Below are 18,458 nucleotides of genomic sequence, written 5' to 3'. Positions count from 1 at the left end.
GTAAATCAGGAGTTGCCTGTAATAATAAACAGGATCCACTTGGCTTAGTATTTATTGCTGCTGAAAAGGCATTTGACTGAGTCAAGTGGGAATAACAAGTTCAAATTAAGCAGAACTGGGACTGGGACCTACTTTTGCTATTTGGGTTAAGTTAATATACAGGAATCCAGTTGCTACTGTATGTGAGGTTTGGAACTTAACAGGTTAAGAAGTTCCCATGATGCCTCAACATTCTGACGTCAGCTTTAGAAGCTGGGAGGAGCTGGGAGGAGTTTCTGTTCTCTTCCTCCTGGTTCTTTGAGGGAGAAAGTCGCAGTTTCCTCATGGCTGCGGTGAGCCCAGGAGATCCCTGGGGAATGTCGGAATAAAGAACTGAAAATGGACAAACCTGGACTCTGTGTGTGTTTGTCAAAGGACGTGACAGTTTTTCACCGCTGTGTTTATCTCTGCTAAGGTGTGACTGAGAGCTACTGGACGACGGAGCTGAGTGGCGCAGCTGAGGGAAGCGCGCCGGACCTGGCTGCCATAAATAGCTAATTGAGGATCGCAAATCAATTAGCGGGGTCCCAATAAATCAATTCCACAGGTTATGGGTACTTAATTACCGCTTGTAAAACTGTCACCGGAGCTACCGGAATGCGTTTGAAGTTTGGCGGAGTGATTTTGCCTGGTGTTAAGAGGCAAAGGAGTAGCTGCGGAGCTAAAAGCGGCTGACTGAAAGACGCAAAGTGTTTGCCTGTGCTGAGGAATCGTTTCTCCACGAACAGGAGTCAGAGGAGCTGGTGATTTGTAAGTACAGCTTGGGGCCCCTTGGGAGAACGGAAGAAGAAGGTAGCCAAAGGTAGCCAAAGAAGCTTTTGAGCTTGTTCACACAGATCTGTCAGGACCCATGAGGTGTGAGAGTCTGGGTGGGGCCAGGTATGTGCTATCGCTGACAGATGGCCACAGCCAGGTTGGCTGGTGTCTCTCTCTCAAATCACAGGGGGAGGCGGCGCAACTGATCAAGGATTGGGTTGCGGAGGTGGAACTAAGGTTTTCCACCAAGGTGCAAGGGTTCAAGAGCGACCGAGGGTCACAGTTTACTGGGTCTGCTCTGGAGGAATTTTTCAAGGAAAAGGAAATACGTCACCAGGTGACGGGTGCAAAGTCTTCTCAAGGGAGAAGGGAGGCTGTGGCTGAACCCGGTGATGGAGATTAGGTCCAGAATCAGGGTTCAAAACCCGGTGATGGGGACCAAGTCCAGGGTCAGGGTTCAGGGCAGGTTTGGGCATCTCCAAGGGTTGTGAAAGGAGTGTCCAGGTGTGAGGCTTCATCTCCGGTAAGCGTAATGGAGAAAGCTCACAAACAGGGTGTCAAGTCAGAGGGGGAAGAGTCTGACGGAGAAGACACAACTGCTGGCCCTAATGGGTCAGTAGGGTATCAGGTCACAAGTGCGTGGAAAAGTGTCGCACAGTGTGATTCTGGGAGTGTTGAAGGGGTTCAACAGGTGCCTGGGAAAGATGCCGGGAAGGGGCACAAGGCAAAGGGGAAGGTGTTGAACTCAAAAGGTCTTGTCAGAATGTTTTCGGCAAGAGGGGGTGTGAGGTTTGGAACTTAACAGGTTAAGAAGTTCCCATGATGCCTCAACATTCTGACGTCAGCTTTAGAAGCTGGGAGGAGTTTCTGTTCTCTTCCTCCTGGTTCTTTGAGGGAGAAAGTCGCAGTTTCCTCATGGCTGCGGTGAGCCCAGGAGATCCCTGGGGAATGTCGGAATAAAGAACTGAAAATGGATAAACCTGGACTCTGTGTGTGTTTGTCAAAGGACGTGACAGTTTTTCACCGCTGTGTTTATCTCTGCTAAGGTGTGACTGAGAGCTACTGGACGACGGAGCTGAGTGGCGCAGCTGAGGGAAGCGCGCCGGACCTGGCTGCCATAAATAGCTAATTGAGGATCGCAAATCAATTAGCGGGGTCCCAATAAATCAATTCCACACTGTATGTGTAGACAGCAGAAGATAAAAAAGGCAGTCTAGAGTAGCACTACAGGGATGTCCATTATCCCCCTGGTTGTTCAATACTATGATAGAGTAGCTAAGAGAAAGAAGGTCTTAGAATAGGAAGCAACATCTGTAAGGCCAGCCTTTATTGCTGACAATGTACTGCTAATAGTGAAAAATCAAGAAATTTATCTTGATAAAACACTAAAGGTTTTTCAAGACTATTCTAAGATCCAAGGCCATAAGATTAATCTAAATGAAATCTGAATGGTTCAGTTATAATGCACAGCGGAAGGTTAGACTCAACTATACCAATGCCATTCAGAGCTGTTAGCTCTGTCATACACTTTCATGTGTCAACCACTATAAGCTTATGCAGGAAGGAAACAATTATTTTAGCTTGCAAGTCTGGTGAGAGAGATGTGATTGCTGCCAGAAGTTTTTGCACCATACCAGAAGCAATGGGCGACAGCTAGCAAAGTTGCTCAGGATCTGAACATTCTAAATCACTCTTGTGTGGGAGACAGGACACTTCAGAAATTACTTGCTACTGTTCACATTCTTCATCTGCAAATACACCACCTTTCCCTGGGAAAAACTGATTGCACAAATATATATATATTATCCAAAAAAGCATACAAATATGTGTTTCCTTGGAAAATTGCACACAAAAATGCTGACAAAAATTCATGAAGATTCTCCCCTCCTCCCCCCGCCCCCCCAAAGCTCTACTACAGTAATGTGGGGGACTGGATTTAAGACTGAAAAAAACTGAGAAACCAAAAAGGAACTGAAATGGACAAATACAGTATATTCTTTCCCTACCCACCAATCACAGTGGTGATTTCACTTGTTGACTAAAAACAGGCCCATTTCCTGTAAAGAAATTACCGTATTTTTTGCTCTATAAGGCTCACTTTTTCCCTCCTAAAAAGTAAGGGGAAATGTGTGTGCGTCTTATGGAGCGAATGCAGGCTGCGCAACTATCCCAGGAGCCAGAACAGCAAAGAGGGATTGCTGCTTTCACTGCGCAGCGATCCCTCTTGCTGTTCTGGCTTCTGAGATTCAGAATTTTCCCCGCTTGTTTTCCTCCTCCAAAAACTAGGTGCGTCTTGTGGTCTGGTGCGTCTAATAGAGTGAAAAATACGGTACTTAGAATGGCTTCTGCCTATTTTCTTCTGAACTGTAATTCTCAGAGGTTGTGGGAGGAGAGGATGGCAAGGGTGGCGGGAAGATTCAACAACAATCAAAGAAGCATTTAAACAATATAAAGTATTTGTGTTCTATGTTATACATTAAGCACTGCTAGTTGTTGTTTCTTTTTGTTTTCCAGTGGTATTCATTATCAATTAGAAAATGGGTGTGGCACAAGCAAATCTTTATTCTGAGTGTGTGGCCCAGAGGAAAATGTTTTGAGAGCTCATGGAATAAAATATCCTAAGGACCACCAATGGCATGTTTTGACAGTGGTCAGCGGCAAACATTCTCCCTTTCATACTGAAACATGCTTCTGCTTTACAATTTACCACCAGAGGGGAGAAAACATCTATTTTTAAATAGAGGCTGAATCAATCTGAAAAAAGTTGGAATTCTACCAGAAGCTGATAAGAGCGCAAAAAAGATTTTGATGTCCACAGTCAGTGATCACACACTGCATGGAATATAGTCCTAGTTTTAAAATCCTACTGGAAAATATGGACCTTCTTCAACTTCATGTTTGAAAGTTAGAAGCTAGTTCTGAAAGCACAACTTTTTCCTGATGCCTGAGTCTGACTGGGGAGGTTTCTGCTCCCCTGCTCCCTCCCACCATCCAGAAACTATAATTTCCTAATGCGTTTACTGGTAGAAGGGTGGGCTGACTCAGAGGCTGCTCTCAAGTGACGTATCTCCCAAGAAAAACAACTGTTCTTCTTAGGCGTTCAGCACGCCCCACCTACTGCTACTTCTTTTGAGAGACGCATAGATTTCCGGGCACACAGAGAGACCAGACGTATAAAAGAAGAGGGTCTTTAAAAAGCTCGTCCAAACAGTCCAAATAAGGGTAAGTTGTTTCATCTTTTAAAATGAATTTACAGGGCGTACAGCTGCTCAGTCACATCCTGGCTACTCTTAATTTCTACCTCTTAGATACTTACAGTTCAGTTGTCAGCAGCGTAAGAGGCCAATATTCTAGACGCTGTGGCTTTCTTCAACATTCTGCTGTCATTCTATAGGTCCTGAATGTTCATATTTATTAAATCTGCTTCATTAAATTAAATTGAGTCCTTGCAGCTGCTGTGTTGCATAAATCGTAGACATGTCTGCCAATTTCCTTTTATTTTTAAGCTGCTCTGAATGGAGACATTATTTGCAAGGGTGTCCGTTCATGTTAGGATCAGAGTGCCGGGTTGCCTAATGATCTCACAGCATCTAAATGAGCAATGGAGGCAAAAGGGTTTCCCTTGGTTTGCAGTTTGAGGCGGTCGTATTTCATTGCATAACGCAGCAGATAAACCATCTGGGGGTTTATTCTGTGAGTGCTCTGCATTTACAAAGCTTTTAAGGCAGCTGTTGACAGGATGTTTAAATCCTTTGCTGTCTTCACCAGCCATTATAAACACATCCCAAAATAATAGCATATACGGGGTGCAAGAAATTTCTGAAACAATGTCGGATTGTAGAGACTTCTCAGCAAAGAGGAACTCCTTTTATATCAAGGAAAAAATGGAAGATAAGATAGAGCATGACATATAAACATGACCACAAGGTTCCTTCAGTTTGGGTTTTTAATAAAACCTGGCTTTGTAGCTGCTTCTAAACTCAGAGGAAAGAGCAGAATTCTACACATTTTATTTTCCCACCATTCTGAGATATACAATACACGCCTGCATGCACACACATTCCAAATAGTTTCAGGAAAATTTGATTAGATTAATCCTGGTTTTGTAAAAATGGGAGGAAATTGACCCCACCCCTCTGCACTGTTATTACATGCCAAATCTTACTGCTTTACCACCAATTGTGTGCTACGCAATTAGGGCACCAGTGTGGGGTTGTATTCAATGGCATGCTTGTATTGCTTCTAGACACAGTTTATATTTGATGCATTTACCTTACAATATATTCACCATACCTTCACCATCCCCACCGCCCAACAATCTGTCTCCAGATTATGCAAAATGAGCTTCTATAATTCCCTGCTTGATTGTCATCTTAGCTCTTAGGAACTACAGTGGTACCTCTGGTTATGAACTTAATTTGTTCTGGAGGTCCGTTCTTATCCTGAAACTGTTCTTAACATGAGGTGCCACCTCTGGCGCACGATTTCCACTCACATCCTGGGGCAAAGTTCGCAACCGGAACCAGAAGAGTTCTAATAATAATAATAATAATAATAATAATAATAATAATAATAATAATAATATATTTCTACCCCACCCATCTAGTTGGGTTTCCCCAGCCACTCTGGACGGCTTCCAACAAAATATTAAAATACAATAGTCTATTAAACATTAAAAGCTTCCCTAAACAGGGCTGCCTTCAGATGTCTTCTAAAAATCTGGTAGTTATTTTTCTCTTTGACATCTGTTGGGAGGGCGTTCCACAGGGCGGGCGCCACTACCAAGAAGGCCCTCTGCCTGGTTCCCTGTAGCTTTGCTTCTTGCAATGAGGGAACCGTCAGAAGGCCCTCGGTGCTGGACCTCAGTGTCCAGGCAGAATGATGGAGGTGGAGACGCACCTTCAGGTATAGAGGACCGAGGCCGTTTAGGGCTTTAAAGGTCAGCACCAACACTTTGAATTGTGCTCGGAAACGTACTGGGAACCAATGTAGGTCTTTCAAGACTGGTGTTATGTGGTTTTGGCAGCTGCTCCCAGTCACCAGTCTAGCTGCCGCATATCCAGAGGTATCACTGTATAGATCTTCATCTAAGGGTTCAGTCAGTAGCCACAGCTACAAAGTATTAACTGGCCAGAACATTAGCCAATGGGTAACAAGAAAGAAGGCTGTGTGCAGACTCTTGGCATCTATAAGTGATCTATGGATCAATACAGCGCCAACAAACTTGTTGATCCTCCCAGAACAATTCTTTACAGGATAACGCTTGCTCACTGGCGGAGGAAGAGGGGGGCGGGGGGAGCACACAGCCCCCGGCACCACGATCCTGGTGGGGTGCCATCGCAGCTGCCCCACCCCCACGCTGGGCACCATGCCCCTGTGGGTCGCGAGCCACACCCCAGGACACATGCCATGCCCCTGTGGGCAGCATGCCACGCCCCTGGGACATGCGCCAGCCACACCTGCGCCTGCTCTCAGCCCCTGGTACCAGAGCATGAAGCTCCGCCACTGCGCTTGCTCTCCTGGTTTCTGTCTTAATGCATTTCTTCTCTGCCTGTGGAGTTATTGATGCAATAACAAGTGTGGCCGGCTGCAACAAAATGGTGCAGTGCATTGCCAGCTCCTAAGAGGAGTGTTCCTGGAAGATCTCCAGCCAGCCTCAGACAGAAGGCACCATTTGGGTTGGTGTTGCCGCTGATGGTGGGAAGAGTTCTAAGAGGAGGAATAGACGCCCTCTTTTCCTCTACCATCCTCATGACACCTTCCCTTTCTCTGCTATGAAGCGTGAATGGGATCAGTTTTGGAGTCGATTACCAGCCCTGAAACTTACTACTTTATTGGGTGCAAGCAGTGGCGTAGCGTGGGGGGTGCAGGGGGGGGCCGGCAGCACTGGGCGCAACATCTGGGGTTAGGGCAAATCCACGGGTTAGGGGGCGCAAATCCACGGGTTAGGGGGCGCAAATCCACGAGTTAGGGGGCGCAAAACACTTGCCTTGCCCCGGGTGCTGACAACCCACGCTACGCCACTGGGTGCAAGTGGCATGTGGGAAGTTTCAAAGACTCACCAGATTATGCAGAAGGGTGGTGGGAGTTTTTAATTTCCTGGGGGGCAACCCTTTAATTATGCCTCCCCCCAAGTATGGCACTGGTGGTCACCATGGCACCCGCAATTATCACCCGTGCCCTCTGCCCCTCCCCATTTTTTAAATCAGTTTTTTTGGGGAGGGGATGTTCTTGGTGGTTTGTGTGCTGCTTCCCTGCCTGCTTTTTTGTGGGGTGGGGTGCACAGGTGTTCTGCTTGCTTTGGAGCAGGGGTCAGCAACCTTTTTCAGCCGTGGGCTGGTCCACCGTCCCTCAGACCATGTGATGGGCTGGACTATATTTTTTTGGGGAAATGAACGAATTCCTATGCCCCACAAATAACCCAGAGATGCATTTTTAATAAAAGGGCACATTCTACTCATGTAAAAACACGCTGATTCCCGGACCGTCCACGGGCCAGATTGAGAAGGTGATTGGGCCGCATCCGGCCCCCGGGCCTTAGGTTGCCTGCCCCTGCTTTGGAGGAAGAGTTCTGAGCATCACATTTTTCTTCTGTGAAACTGGTATTTTTTTGGTTTTATGACAGTTTCTTGGCTTTCCAAAAGGTAGGGAACCTCTGCAAATTTCTACCACCTGAACACTCACTGTACGTTGTTACGGAGTACTGATAACCAGTCCCTATTTTCATTTTCATCTGCCATCCTCAACAGGCTGTGCCTCTACTGCTGTCAACATTCAATAGGTCCTGGAAGGTCCTTGTCAGGCTGTTGTGGTGCGTGTGTTTCTCCTAAAATCTCTTCTTCTTTAATTTTTACAAACTAATACACTTGTGGATACCTGGGAAGATCTATTCTCTATAGAAGCACTTTATTTTTACTTTTTTTGGTGGCTCCATTTTGCTTCCAAACCTAAGTGCAGAATTAGATGGAAATGCTATTATTAATCTAGCTCTACTGGTGCAATTTCCAGAGCAACATAAGCAACAAACAAAGTCAAAACGAACCCTGAGGTGCCTGCAATGTAATTTTAGACAGTGGAGGAAACAACATGATTTCAGGGAACTGGGAGGCTAAACCGATTAGGTAATATTTTGTGGTGTGGCGGTCTGGGGAGCTGATCTGCTGCAATCCCTTTTTGCCTGGGTTTCTCCCTCATCACCTCTCTCCTCATGACAGAGGTGCATAAAATGGCATAAGGAGCAGAGAAAGGGAACAGATAAATGTTTTTCTCCCTCACGCCACTAGGATTTGTGGACATTCAACGAAGCTGAATTTTGGAAAATCCAGAACAGACAAAAGACAAATGAGAAACGGAGAGAACTAAAATTAACAGAGCCATCCGCCCCTAACATGCCATAAAAGGTAAAGGTAAAGGGACCCCTGACCATTAGGTCCAGTCGTGACCGACTCTGGGGTTGCGGCGCTCATCTCGCTTTATTGGCCGAGGGAGCCGGCGTACAGCTTCCAGGTCATGTGGCCAGCATGACTAAGCCGCTTCTGGCGAACCAGAGCAGCGCACAGAAATGCTGTTTACCTTCCCGCCAGAGCGGTACCTATTTATCTACTTGCCCTTTGACGTGCTTTCAAACTGCTAGGTTGGCAGGAGCAGGGAACAAGCAACGGGAGCTCACCTGATCACAGGGATTCGAACCGCCGACCTTCTGATCGGCAAGTCCTAGGCTCTGTGGTTTAACCCACAGTGCCACGCTTTCAAATAGGATCCGACAAATTCATGGAGTATCAGGTTGTCAGTGGCTACTAACCCTCATGGCTATATGTTGTCCCTCCACAGTCAGAGGCAGTATGCTAGGAATCACAAGCGGGTAGAGAGCTCTTGCAGGCAGGTCGTGCTTTGCCCATGGACTCAAGAAGGTTGGCAATCCGTAAATCTAGGGTTTCGTTTACCCTTTTAGGTATCAAGTTTAACTTAAAAAATAAAATAAAAATCCTCACACATCACAATAAATGACTATACACAACATTCATCTTGATGTGCTTGCACAAAACTTACGTGATGGTTAGATTATGTCCAGTCCTTAATGAACATTCATTCTGGTTTGTTTTACATGGTGGTTGTAGCACAGGATAAGAATTTGGCCTGGTTTGCCTGCAGGGGATTCACATGCCTTCACATTAATCCTTAGTTCATCCACCCATTTTTCTCGCATTTCCCTGGAACTTTCATAATTGCAAAAAGCTGGTTCATCGCACTAGGGCAACAGGGCACTTTAATCCACTTCACCTGTGCAAACCTAAATTTTTAGTTTTATTTATTAAATTTCAATGCTGCCCTTCCTCCAAGGATCCACGGGTGGCTGACAATATAAAAACACAAAAATTCATCACATAGTAACAAAGAAAAACAATACCCCCCAGTTCAAAAGGCCATAGATTGTTTAATTTGCCAAAGGCCTGGGAGAAGATGAATGTTTTTGCCTGGTGCTTAAAGATATGTAACAACGGCCATATGTAACCTTGCAAGCCATACTAAAGTTCCATTTGATCCCATAAATGCCACTTGGAAAACCCTGCCCCGGATCACTCTGATTGTGAGCGATCAAATCTACGGTTTTCATCTGGAGAGCTGGGTGGAGTTTCTTCTCCTTGGCTAAAAAGCAATTCAGTTATCTGAGCAAAAGCCAGACTTCTGGCATATCTGTATTGTACGTATCAGCTATTAGTGTTCATGTTTATATTACAGTGACAAGCAGGCCTCATGGATCTTGCTGCTAAGTCAGCACGGAGGTGCTTCTTGCAGGTTTATTCTATGGTTCCTCCAAAAGCTCAGAAGAGTAAACAAAAGTCAGGTTTCTACAGAGTGTGGGCAGGGCTGAGTATACATCTTGCAGCTGGTCTAGAAACTCCTGTCGCAGGTTCTTCTTTTGCATGTTTTGAGACTTTAAACAAGTTTGGCTTGCACAGATGGTTTGGATGGTTATGAGCTGGTCGTTTGTTGGAAAGGCGTGTCCATTCAATGGGATTCTGTGGATTTGTGGTCAGTTGTGTGGCTGAGGGGTAAAAGTAGGACATGTGAGGGTGGCTGGATGAGGGTGGCTGGTTGAGCATTAGGTTGTGGCTGTTCACAATCAATGCCCTAATCTTGCTGGGGAATGGCGAGTTTCCCCATCTCTAAAAAAGAGACATATTAATTCACATTTTGGGTTTTTTTTGGTAAACTGTTCCCTCCATGCTTTCCAGTAAAATGCTTTTCCACTGGTCAACACTCTTTGCAGGCACCATGCTGGTGAATAAATAAGATTTATTTCCCACTGGTATCATCAAAGAATAGAATCTCAGATGAGTTATGAGTCATAGCCAGTCAGATTCAGGCCAAGTTTTCGATCACTTGCACTCTAACCACCAGGCATGCCAAAGACACCTTGGCCCTCTCCATCTTCTATTGGCCCTACACACATTGCACCCATCTGGCATGCACCACAGGTCCAGTGGCCGGCTTCTCCCAAGTGCTCGGCTCCTTGTATCATGCATGCGCCATCATATGGGTGCAATGCACGCCATGTGTGATGTCACACGTGTGCAACGAGTGTCAGCTCCACCCCATCTTGGTGGTAACCCAGTGCCTCTGCTAACCTTTGTCCCAATAGGCTCATCTCTGTCATCTTCCCTAGAAAATGAAGGACGGTGGGAGAGGGCAGTAAGGAAAAATTGTATCAACAGCCCCGGTCAATTCTAAATTCCAGAACTCAATCAAGGTCCAACCAAAAAGCCTAGCATACCAGCTTGAATTTCCATGAGGGCGAGTTGGAAGCCAATTCAACTCAACAGCCTCCCATTAGACCTTTTCACACACTTTGTCTTGGGTTTGACTAGCTCAGGCTAGTTAGAAGGCTGGAGGCGACTTGCAATTCCTTGGAACCATCCACAGCCCACGGGAAGGTAAAGTTGTTTGCCTCTGCTCCAGTTTAGACACTTCTTTAGTGATAAGTGCCAAAGGCCCTCCCTTCACCCCATCCAGGCCCAGCACATGTTTACCAAGAATGGATGACTTTCTTCAGCAAGCAGAGGCATGACCAGAAAACAGAATATCTGCCCTGCTGGCAATCCTGGAGGAACTTTTAGTGGAATACAGTGTCCCCATTGTTAGGAGGGTGCAAATGAAAAGAAAGGGGGGCGAGGGAGCGGGATAAACAGCGGATTGAGAGCAACAGTGCATAGGAAGGAGGGAACATTATGCAATCAAAACAAGCTCTTCCTGACAGCTACTCTGAGTGGAAGTTGGAATACCAAGATGATACAGGGACGCCCTGCTGTCTAGAATAAAACCCCACAGCACTGTCTTATCTTCCTTGCCCATAGAAGGAGGGCCACTTTATCTTCTACTTTGCCCTTGACATTCCTGTTATGGCTTTATATGGCAAGCGATGATTAACCCAGAACATAGATTCTAGCCTTCTAACTAGCTTGAGCTAGTCAAACCCAAGACAAAGTGTGTGGGAGGCTGTTGAGTTGAATTGGCTTCCAACTCGCCCTCATGGAAATTCAAGCTGATATGCTAGGCTTTTTCTTTGGACCAATGCCTTCAATGGAGACAGAACTTCCTGGGCTCTTGCGGGATACAGGTCCCTGGCAAATGTGCTGATTCTGAATCAGCTTGTGGGCTCTGAACAAAGCAATAAAGGATCCCTCCAAATCATGCTAAATAATAATGCAGTGGTACCTTGGTTCTCAAACTTAATCTATTCCGGAAGTCCATTCCAAAACCAAAGCGTTCCAAAAAAAAGGTGTGCTTTCCCATAGAAAGTAATGCAAAATGGATTAATCCGTTCTAGGCTTTTAAAAACAACCCCTAAAACAGCAATTTAACATGAATTTTACTATTTAACGAGACCATTGATCCATAAAATGACAGCAATAAACAATGTACAGCAGTCAATCAATCAATCAATCAATCAATCAATCAGTAGCTGAACTGGGTTCCACACAGTCCCAAAAACAAAACAAAAAGCCACAAAAATGCAAAATAGCAAAAACAGACAGACCTCAGTGTAACACTCAAAACGGAAGTGTGGCACTCAAATTGGAAGCGTATCACTCAGAATGGAGCATGTTCGGCTTCCGAGAAAAATTCACAAACTGGAACACTTCCAGGTTTTCAGTGTTTGGGTTCCAAGCTGTTTGAGTACCAAGGCGTTTGAGAACCAAGATACCACTGTAGATGTGAAGCAAAGCTGTGAACCTGCTGTGGCCAACAGTGATTGCGTGCATCTCATTGCAACTTGCAGTTGAGAAAATCAGAACATCAGAAGAGCTTGGCTGCAGGATCAGACCAAAGGCACATGCAAACCAGCGCCCTGTCCACACAGGGGCCAGATGCCCATGGGAAGCCCACAGCAGGGCCTGATTGCAACAGCACTTTCCCCATAGGCTTGGTGAGGTCAGGTGGTGCGAGTTCTCTGTAAAGCACGCTAGGACTTGGAAAATCCCACTTTGCATGCCGGAAAAGTGTAAGCTGATTATGGTGAATCTGTGGGAAAGGGCAAACTGCAGCAGCTCATTGGCACCGGCCCCAAAGCCTTTGGAACCATTTAAAAGGTTGGAAAAGGAAGGGAGCTTTGTTTGTACGCTAAAAACACACTGCCTCAAAGCAGGGGCCTTTGGTCTTTCTGAGCATTAGAGTCTTGAACTGTATTTTTTCCCCTTGAGAGGATTCTCCAGTGCTTAATTTCTAAGGTGAGCACGCGTCTTTCCAATACAAATATGGCTGGGCATATTGTGATTGCTCAGGGGTAAAGGAAATGCACTTTGCATGGGACACGGGTGGCGCTGTGGGTAAAACCTCAGCGCCTAGGACTTGCCGATTGCATGGTCGGCGGTTCGAATCCCCGCGGCGGGGTGCGCTCCCGTCGTTCGGTCCCAGCGCCTGCCAACCTAGCAGTTCGAAAGCACCCTCGGGTGCAAGTAGATAAATAGAGACCGCTTACTAGCGGGAAGGTAAACGGCGTTTCCGTGTGCGACTCTGGCTCACCAGAGCAGCTTCATCATGCTGGCCACGTGACCCGGAAGTGTCTGCGGACAGCGCTGGCTCCTGGCCTCTAGAGTGAGATGAGCGCACAACCCTAGAGTCTGTCAAGACTGGCCCGTACGGGCAGGGGTACCTTTACCTTTACCTTTAAGGTATCTCTGTTATACTTTATTTACCAAGCCTTGATTTTCCAATGGGTTCAACGTATTTTTAAAAATTATATTTTGGTTCCCCTGTCTGTGGATGCATTTGCAATTCTGTAAAAGGACCTAGTTTCACAGCGTGCTTCTAACAACGAGAGACGGAGGGTAGTGAGTTTGAGATACTTGATCCATTTGATCGCCAGAGCTGCCTTTTGCCGACACACTTAATCATTTGCACTATAATCCATAGTGGTTCATATGTGTATGCACTCAAATGTTGTGAAACTTTGGGATCGGTGTACTGACTATCACAGTTATAATGTGGTGTTTTTCTAAAATAAAATTCTGCTACAGCTTCAACAGGAATTTATATAACTGGGAGATAGATTGAGCTGGATGACTTTGGGGAGAGGATTTACTATGCTATATCTTTTGGTAAATGCAGTAGTGTTGGAAAACACCAGATTGGCAAGTTGGTGGTTTTCACTGGGCTATTGATGCTGGAATGTGCAAGTTTTCAAGTGACTCAGAATTATTCATCAAAGAAAGTGGCACAATTTTTAAGAGCTCCTAACTGGCATGAAAGTGAGAAGTTTGCTGCTTATATATAGCTGAAGTGGAGCTACCTTCTGACTTCTGCCTGATGTAATTGTGTTCTGTAAGTCAAGTTCTTAAACACCTGGGCTGTTTTATATTCCCCCCCCCAAAAAAAACCTGCCTTGCAAGTTGTATAGACTTTTGTCAGCTGGTGCAGGCATCAACTTGGGAACACAGAAAGTTGCCTAATACCCCATCAGAGTATTGGTACCTCAAGCTCAGGATTGTCTGCACTCAAACAGGGTCCTTTCCAGAGATTGACCCATGGTCCTTCTACATACAAAGCGTGTGATCTTCCATAGGGTTACAGTCTCTCCTCTTGTTGGACAGTTGTCAGATTCACATTACTGGCACATCCAAAGCCTGCTCAACATATAATGTGAGAGAGAATCATTTTGGAAATACCACACCATCTACTTGCAATTATATATTCTGCATTTTGTATTATATCCTCCCTGTCTCTCTTTTTTTTCCTTAAAAAAAACAACTTGATTCTTTTACTTTGTTTTACAGAATAGCCATTATGGGGAAGTACTTGGTGGCCTGCGCGATAGCAATTCTCTTTATTCTTCTGCAGACTGATGTCATTGTCTCTGTTTCGGGAAAAAGCTCGTCCAGTAGAAGTAGTAGAAAGCCTAGCAAGCCTTCACATCGACCTAGCAAGCCTGTGGAACATCATCGACCTAGCAAACCTGTGGAACATCGACCTAGCAAACCTGTGGAACATCGACCTAGCAAACCTGTACATCGACCTGGCAGACCTGTACAACATCAGCCTAGCAAACCTGTACACAACCAACCTGTACACAATCCTGCTCCCCCACAACACAACCCTGTTTATCCCCCAGTAAATCCCGGTAAGCCCCCAAGCAATCCTGGCAACCCTCCTCCATTTAACCCTGCATACCCACCACAAAACCCTGCTGCTCCCCCACGCAATCCTGGCAACCCTCCTCCACAAAACCCTGCATACCCACCACAAAACCCTGGTAACCCTGTCCACCCACCACAAAACCCTGCTTACCCTCCACAAAACCCTGCTTACCCCCCACGCAATCCTGGCAACCCTCCTCCACAAAACCCTGCCTATCCACCACAAAACCCTGGTAACCCTGCCTATCCACCACAAAACCCTGGTAACCCTGTCTATCCACCACAAAACCCAGGTTACCCTCCCCACAATCCTGGCAACCCACACAATCCTGGTTATCCACCACAAAACCCAGGTTACCCTCCCCACAATCCTGGCAACCCACACAATCCTGGTTATCCACCACAAAACCCAGGTTACCCTCCCCACAATCCTGGCAACCCACACAATCCTGGTTATCCACCACAAAACCCAGGTTACCCTCCCCACAATCCTGGCAACCCACACAACCCTGGCTATCCCCAACAAAATCCTGGCTTTCCACAAAACCCTGGTTACCCTAGGTATGGAGAAGGAGGCAGCTGGGGCAAATATGACAGTAAGCCATGGAAGCCTAAGCCACCCAAGCCCAGTATGAAACATATGGCAGGATCAGCTCTGGCGGGAGCTGCAGCAGGAGCCGTGGGGGGCTACCTCTTAGGCCGTGCCATGTCCAATGTCAATTTTCACTTTAACAACCGTGATGACGAGCGGTGGTGGTATGAAAACCGCAACCGTTACTCCGACCAGGTTTACTACCCACAGTACAACCAGCCTGTTCCGCAAGATATCTTTGTGAGAGATTGCACAAATATCACTGTGAGCGAGTATACGGAGCCCAGCGGAAACCAAACGGCAGATGAGATGGAAACCAGGGTTGTGACGCACGTGGTGCGCGAAATGTGCATAGAGCAGTATCGCACCTACTCCAGCCACGCAGGAGGCGACTTCAGACGTCCCGGGAGTAGGCCAGAGGGGCCTATGCCGGCCAAGCCGGAAGTGAAGCCTGTGGCGGAAGAAGCGATAGCAGGCGCTGTGGCGAAAGACCAATTGGGCAGCTCCATGTCTAACATGCACCTGCATTTCAATGACAGCGATGAGGAGCGATGGTGGAGCGAAAACCGCGATCGTTTTACCAGTCCCGTTTTCTACCCAAACTACAGCCACCCTGTGACGAAGGATGTCTTTGCGAGTGATTGTGAGAATGCCACCACAAACTATTACATAAAGCCCACCGGAAACCAAACGGCAGATGAGGTGGAAGCCAGGGTGGTGACGCAAGTGGCGCGGGAGATGTGCAGGGAGCTGTTCAGTGATTTCATCCATCACATGGAAAGAAGCAGATATGATCAGAAGCCAGAAGCGCCGATGCCAACCAAACTCTGGCTGAAGCATGTTCCAGAAGCAGCTAACATCGCCCCTGGCAGTGCCCCTGGCAGTGCCACGTCTCGCATGTGTGACAACACTTTTGCCAAGTCTTCTGTGCTTTTGATTATGGTCACTTCTTTCCTGATACCTTGAGGTTGGGCAGCCACCTTAAGCTGCCATTTTGTCGCTGAGACAGGAAATGTCCAGAAGGAAAGAGATGTGTTTATTATAAAGGAAATGTTTTGTGGAGAGTGCATTGTCGCTTCTGCATCTGTTTGGTGGGCTGTCTTTAATAGCTGTTACGTGTGCTAATTCTTACTCCTTCAGAGCCACCTTTGGCACTGCCACTGTTCCAAAATAGTTCCCAGGGAAAGAAGCCAAGGGTAACCTTGCAATGAAGGGAACCTCCCCACCCCAGCCCACGTGAATCAAGCCGTGTCCTTTTTCATAGCTAGTCGAGCATATTCAGTGTGTAAACATGAACAAGTTAATGGAAACACGGAGAAAAACACACCTTTTGCCAGACTTCTCCTGTTACATAGTCTCTTCAGTGAAACCTGCATAGCTTTAACATATCCTGTGGCAGACTCCTCCCAGTACACTGGCCCCTCATGGGAAGCTGCTTAGCTTGAACAGAAAGCTTTATGGTGCAGTAAGCCGTTATACAAAAGTCTAGCTTCAAGAGAAAGAAAGGATTTCCAGTTCTTATGTAGCTTCACTGAGAGTGACTTTCAATGTTATGAAATGGGGTGGGGGTGGGAGCACAAGCAGCTTACGAATAGGGATGGCAGAATCTGTCAATGTCAGCTTCTAATTTTTCCAGTTCTACGCTCAGTTCTTCACATTCCACCTCCGTTTGTGATTTTAATAATAATAATAATAATATTTATACCCCACCAACCTCATGAAAATTCATTAGCCTTTTAGTGCAATTTTATCTGCATATACACATTTTGTATGCAATTTTGTCTCATATACACATTTTTTTGCAAAGCAATTTCCCCTAACGTAATACATTTTTGCATGCTATTTTCAATAATATATGCATTTATATGCACACTTTACCCTAGTATATGTGGTTTTTTAGTGTGAATTTTAAAGGATGAATGTATTCTGGTTTGTGCATTGTTTGAGAAAGTGAGAATTAGGTAGGTTTGCCTTTAAATGTGAACTGAATCAAATTTCTCCTCCATCCCTTTGTGTGCCATGTGCGCCACACTGAAGTCCAAAGTGAAATTTTCCACATTCACCTCTGTAAACAAGGTGCCAGATTGGCTCCACATTGGGAGTACCTCACTGGAGGTGTGAAAATTCCACATGAGACACTCCTTTGGGTTGTATCCAATGTAGGACTCAGTTAAAGTCACCTAGTGGTACTTGTTCCACAGGTGAAATGTTTTGTATCCGTGCGCCATGGCTGCAGAAGAAAGGGTCTTAGTTAATTTTTCGCACAACAGATTGCACACTGAGGTTCTGCTAGCACAACCTCACAACCTTTTGGTTGGGTTCCTCTCTAGTGCAACATAAACCACTTCAAGGTATTATTATTATTATTATTATTATTATTATTATTATTTACAACCAAGAGGTATAGAAATTTTATGACATAAATAAGTAAATAAACATTAAAACTCACCCATTCACTTGAGTTAGCAGACAGGGAACACTGGACACAGTCCTAAATGCAGTGAACACTTTTAACATTTTAAAATGTCTTGAGATTCTGGTGGGGTGGGCAGGGAGCAGAACACAGAACATACAAGAGGACATTCCTTCCCACATATCACAATGTGAAGTCTGTGGGATGCTCCTAGCTCAACAAAATACTAGGCGTAGGTTCATGTGAGGGTGTTTCCATGTGGGTGCTTTTTGTGGGTCAGGTGCATACACGTTTTGTCTTGTCTGAAAGTTGCCAGCATCCCAAAGCCGGTCCAGTTCATCAGGTTATTCTGTTTCTGTGCAAAATATTCTCTCTTTCTCTCTCTCCCTCTCACCTGTTGCCAGTGACCTGTTTGCAGGGAAGTCTCTGTCTCGAAGTACCTTTAGCCGGACAGGAAGAAGGCAAAATCTGATTAGAATGTCAAGGGTGGGGAGGGACCAGGGAGATGTCTATCCCTCAGAAAATATGTTGCACTCTCATTTTAGTGCCTTTGCAAATGTGCCTGCCTAGTGAGGAATGGGATGCGCTGCTGTGGGTTCTTTATACTTGCCACGGAGCTCCTGTCGAGGGAGGAGGGAGTCCTTCTTCATGGCAGCTTGTTGTGGAAGCATGCGTGCAAGTTTTGCGCAGCATCCACGTGACTTCACCCTCATCAAAATGCTGCCCTACATTATCTTCCAATTTAATCCAAAATTAATGTTTCTATGGAAAGTATGTTAAGTAATCCTTTCCCTCCAGACAGATTAAATGGGGGGGGGGGGAATGATGCATTTTGAGACCGTTATGCGAATGTCATAAAAAAATAGTGCATGCATTACCAGTACCACCTCCACAATAAATTTCTGTGTGAAAGTGCCTTGGATACGCTGGAAGAGCCTGCACGAAAGCCTTAAAATCTGTAGGTGGACATGCCTGAGTTTTTCATTGTCTTTTGCCTACACAGAAATAAACCAGTTGCCCAGAA

General features: G+C 45.9%; 2 protein-coding genes across 3 annotated transcripts in view; one reads left to right on the top strand and one right to left on the bottom strand.

Moving 5' to 3' along the window:
- Window positions 1-4,425, bottom strand: part of PRND (prion like protein doppel) — an 18,876-nt gene extending 14,451 nt beyond the window's left edge. Inside the window, exon 1 of the mRNA XM_077919725.1 lies at window positions 4,112-4,425. The gene's annotated coding sequence lies outside the window, so the exon portion shown is untranslated. The remainder of the gene's footprint in view (window positions 1-4,111) is intronic.
- Window positions 3,860-18,458, top strand: LOC114585464 (uncharacterized). 2 transcript variants are annotated; one of them, XM_028708168.2, is made up of 3 exons: window positions 3,865-4,017; window positions 7,545-7,606; window positions 14,070-18,458. In XM_028708168.2, exon 3 carries the CDS (start codon window positions 14,080-14,082, stop codon window positions 15,985-15,987), a length of 1,908 nt encoding a protein of 635 aa, XP_028564001.2. In that variant the 5' UTR covers window positions 3,865-4,017; window positions 7,545-7,606; window positions 14,070-14,079; the 3' UTR covers window positions 15,988-18,458. The 2 variants fall into 2 exon arrangements, with proteins under 2 accessions (XP_028564000.2, XP_028564001.2); XM_028708167.2 differs by lacking the exon at window positions 7,545-7,606 and having other exon boundaries at window positions 3,860-4,017.

This window comes from Podarcis muralis, chromosome 15 (assembly GCF_964188315.1).
Source record: "Podarcis muralis chromosome 15, rPodMur119.hap1.1, whole genome shotgun sequence".
NCBI classification, from domain to species: Eukaryota; Metazoa; Chordata; class Lepidosauria; order Squamata; family Lacertidae; genus Podarcis; species Podarcis muralis.
Note: the sequence above shows the minus strand (reverse complement) of the source record. Positions and strands in the feature narration are given on the sequence as shown.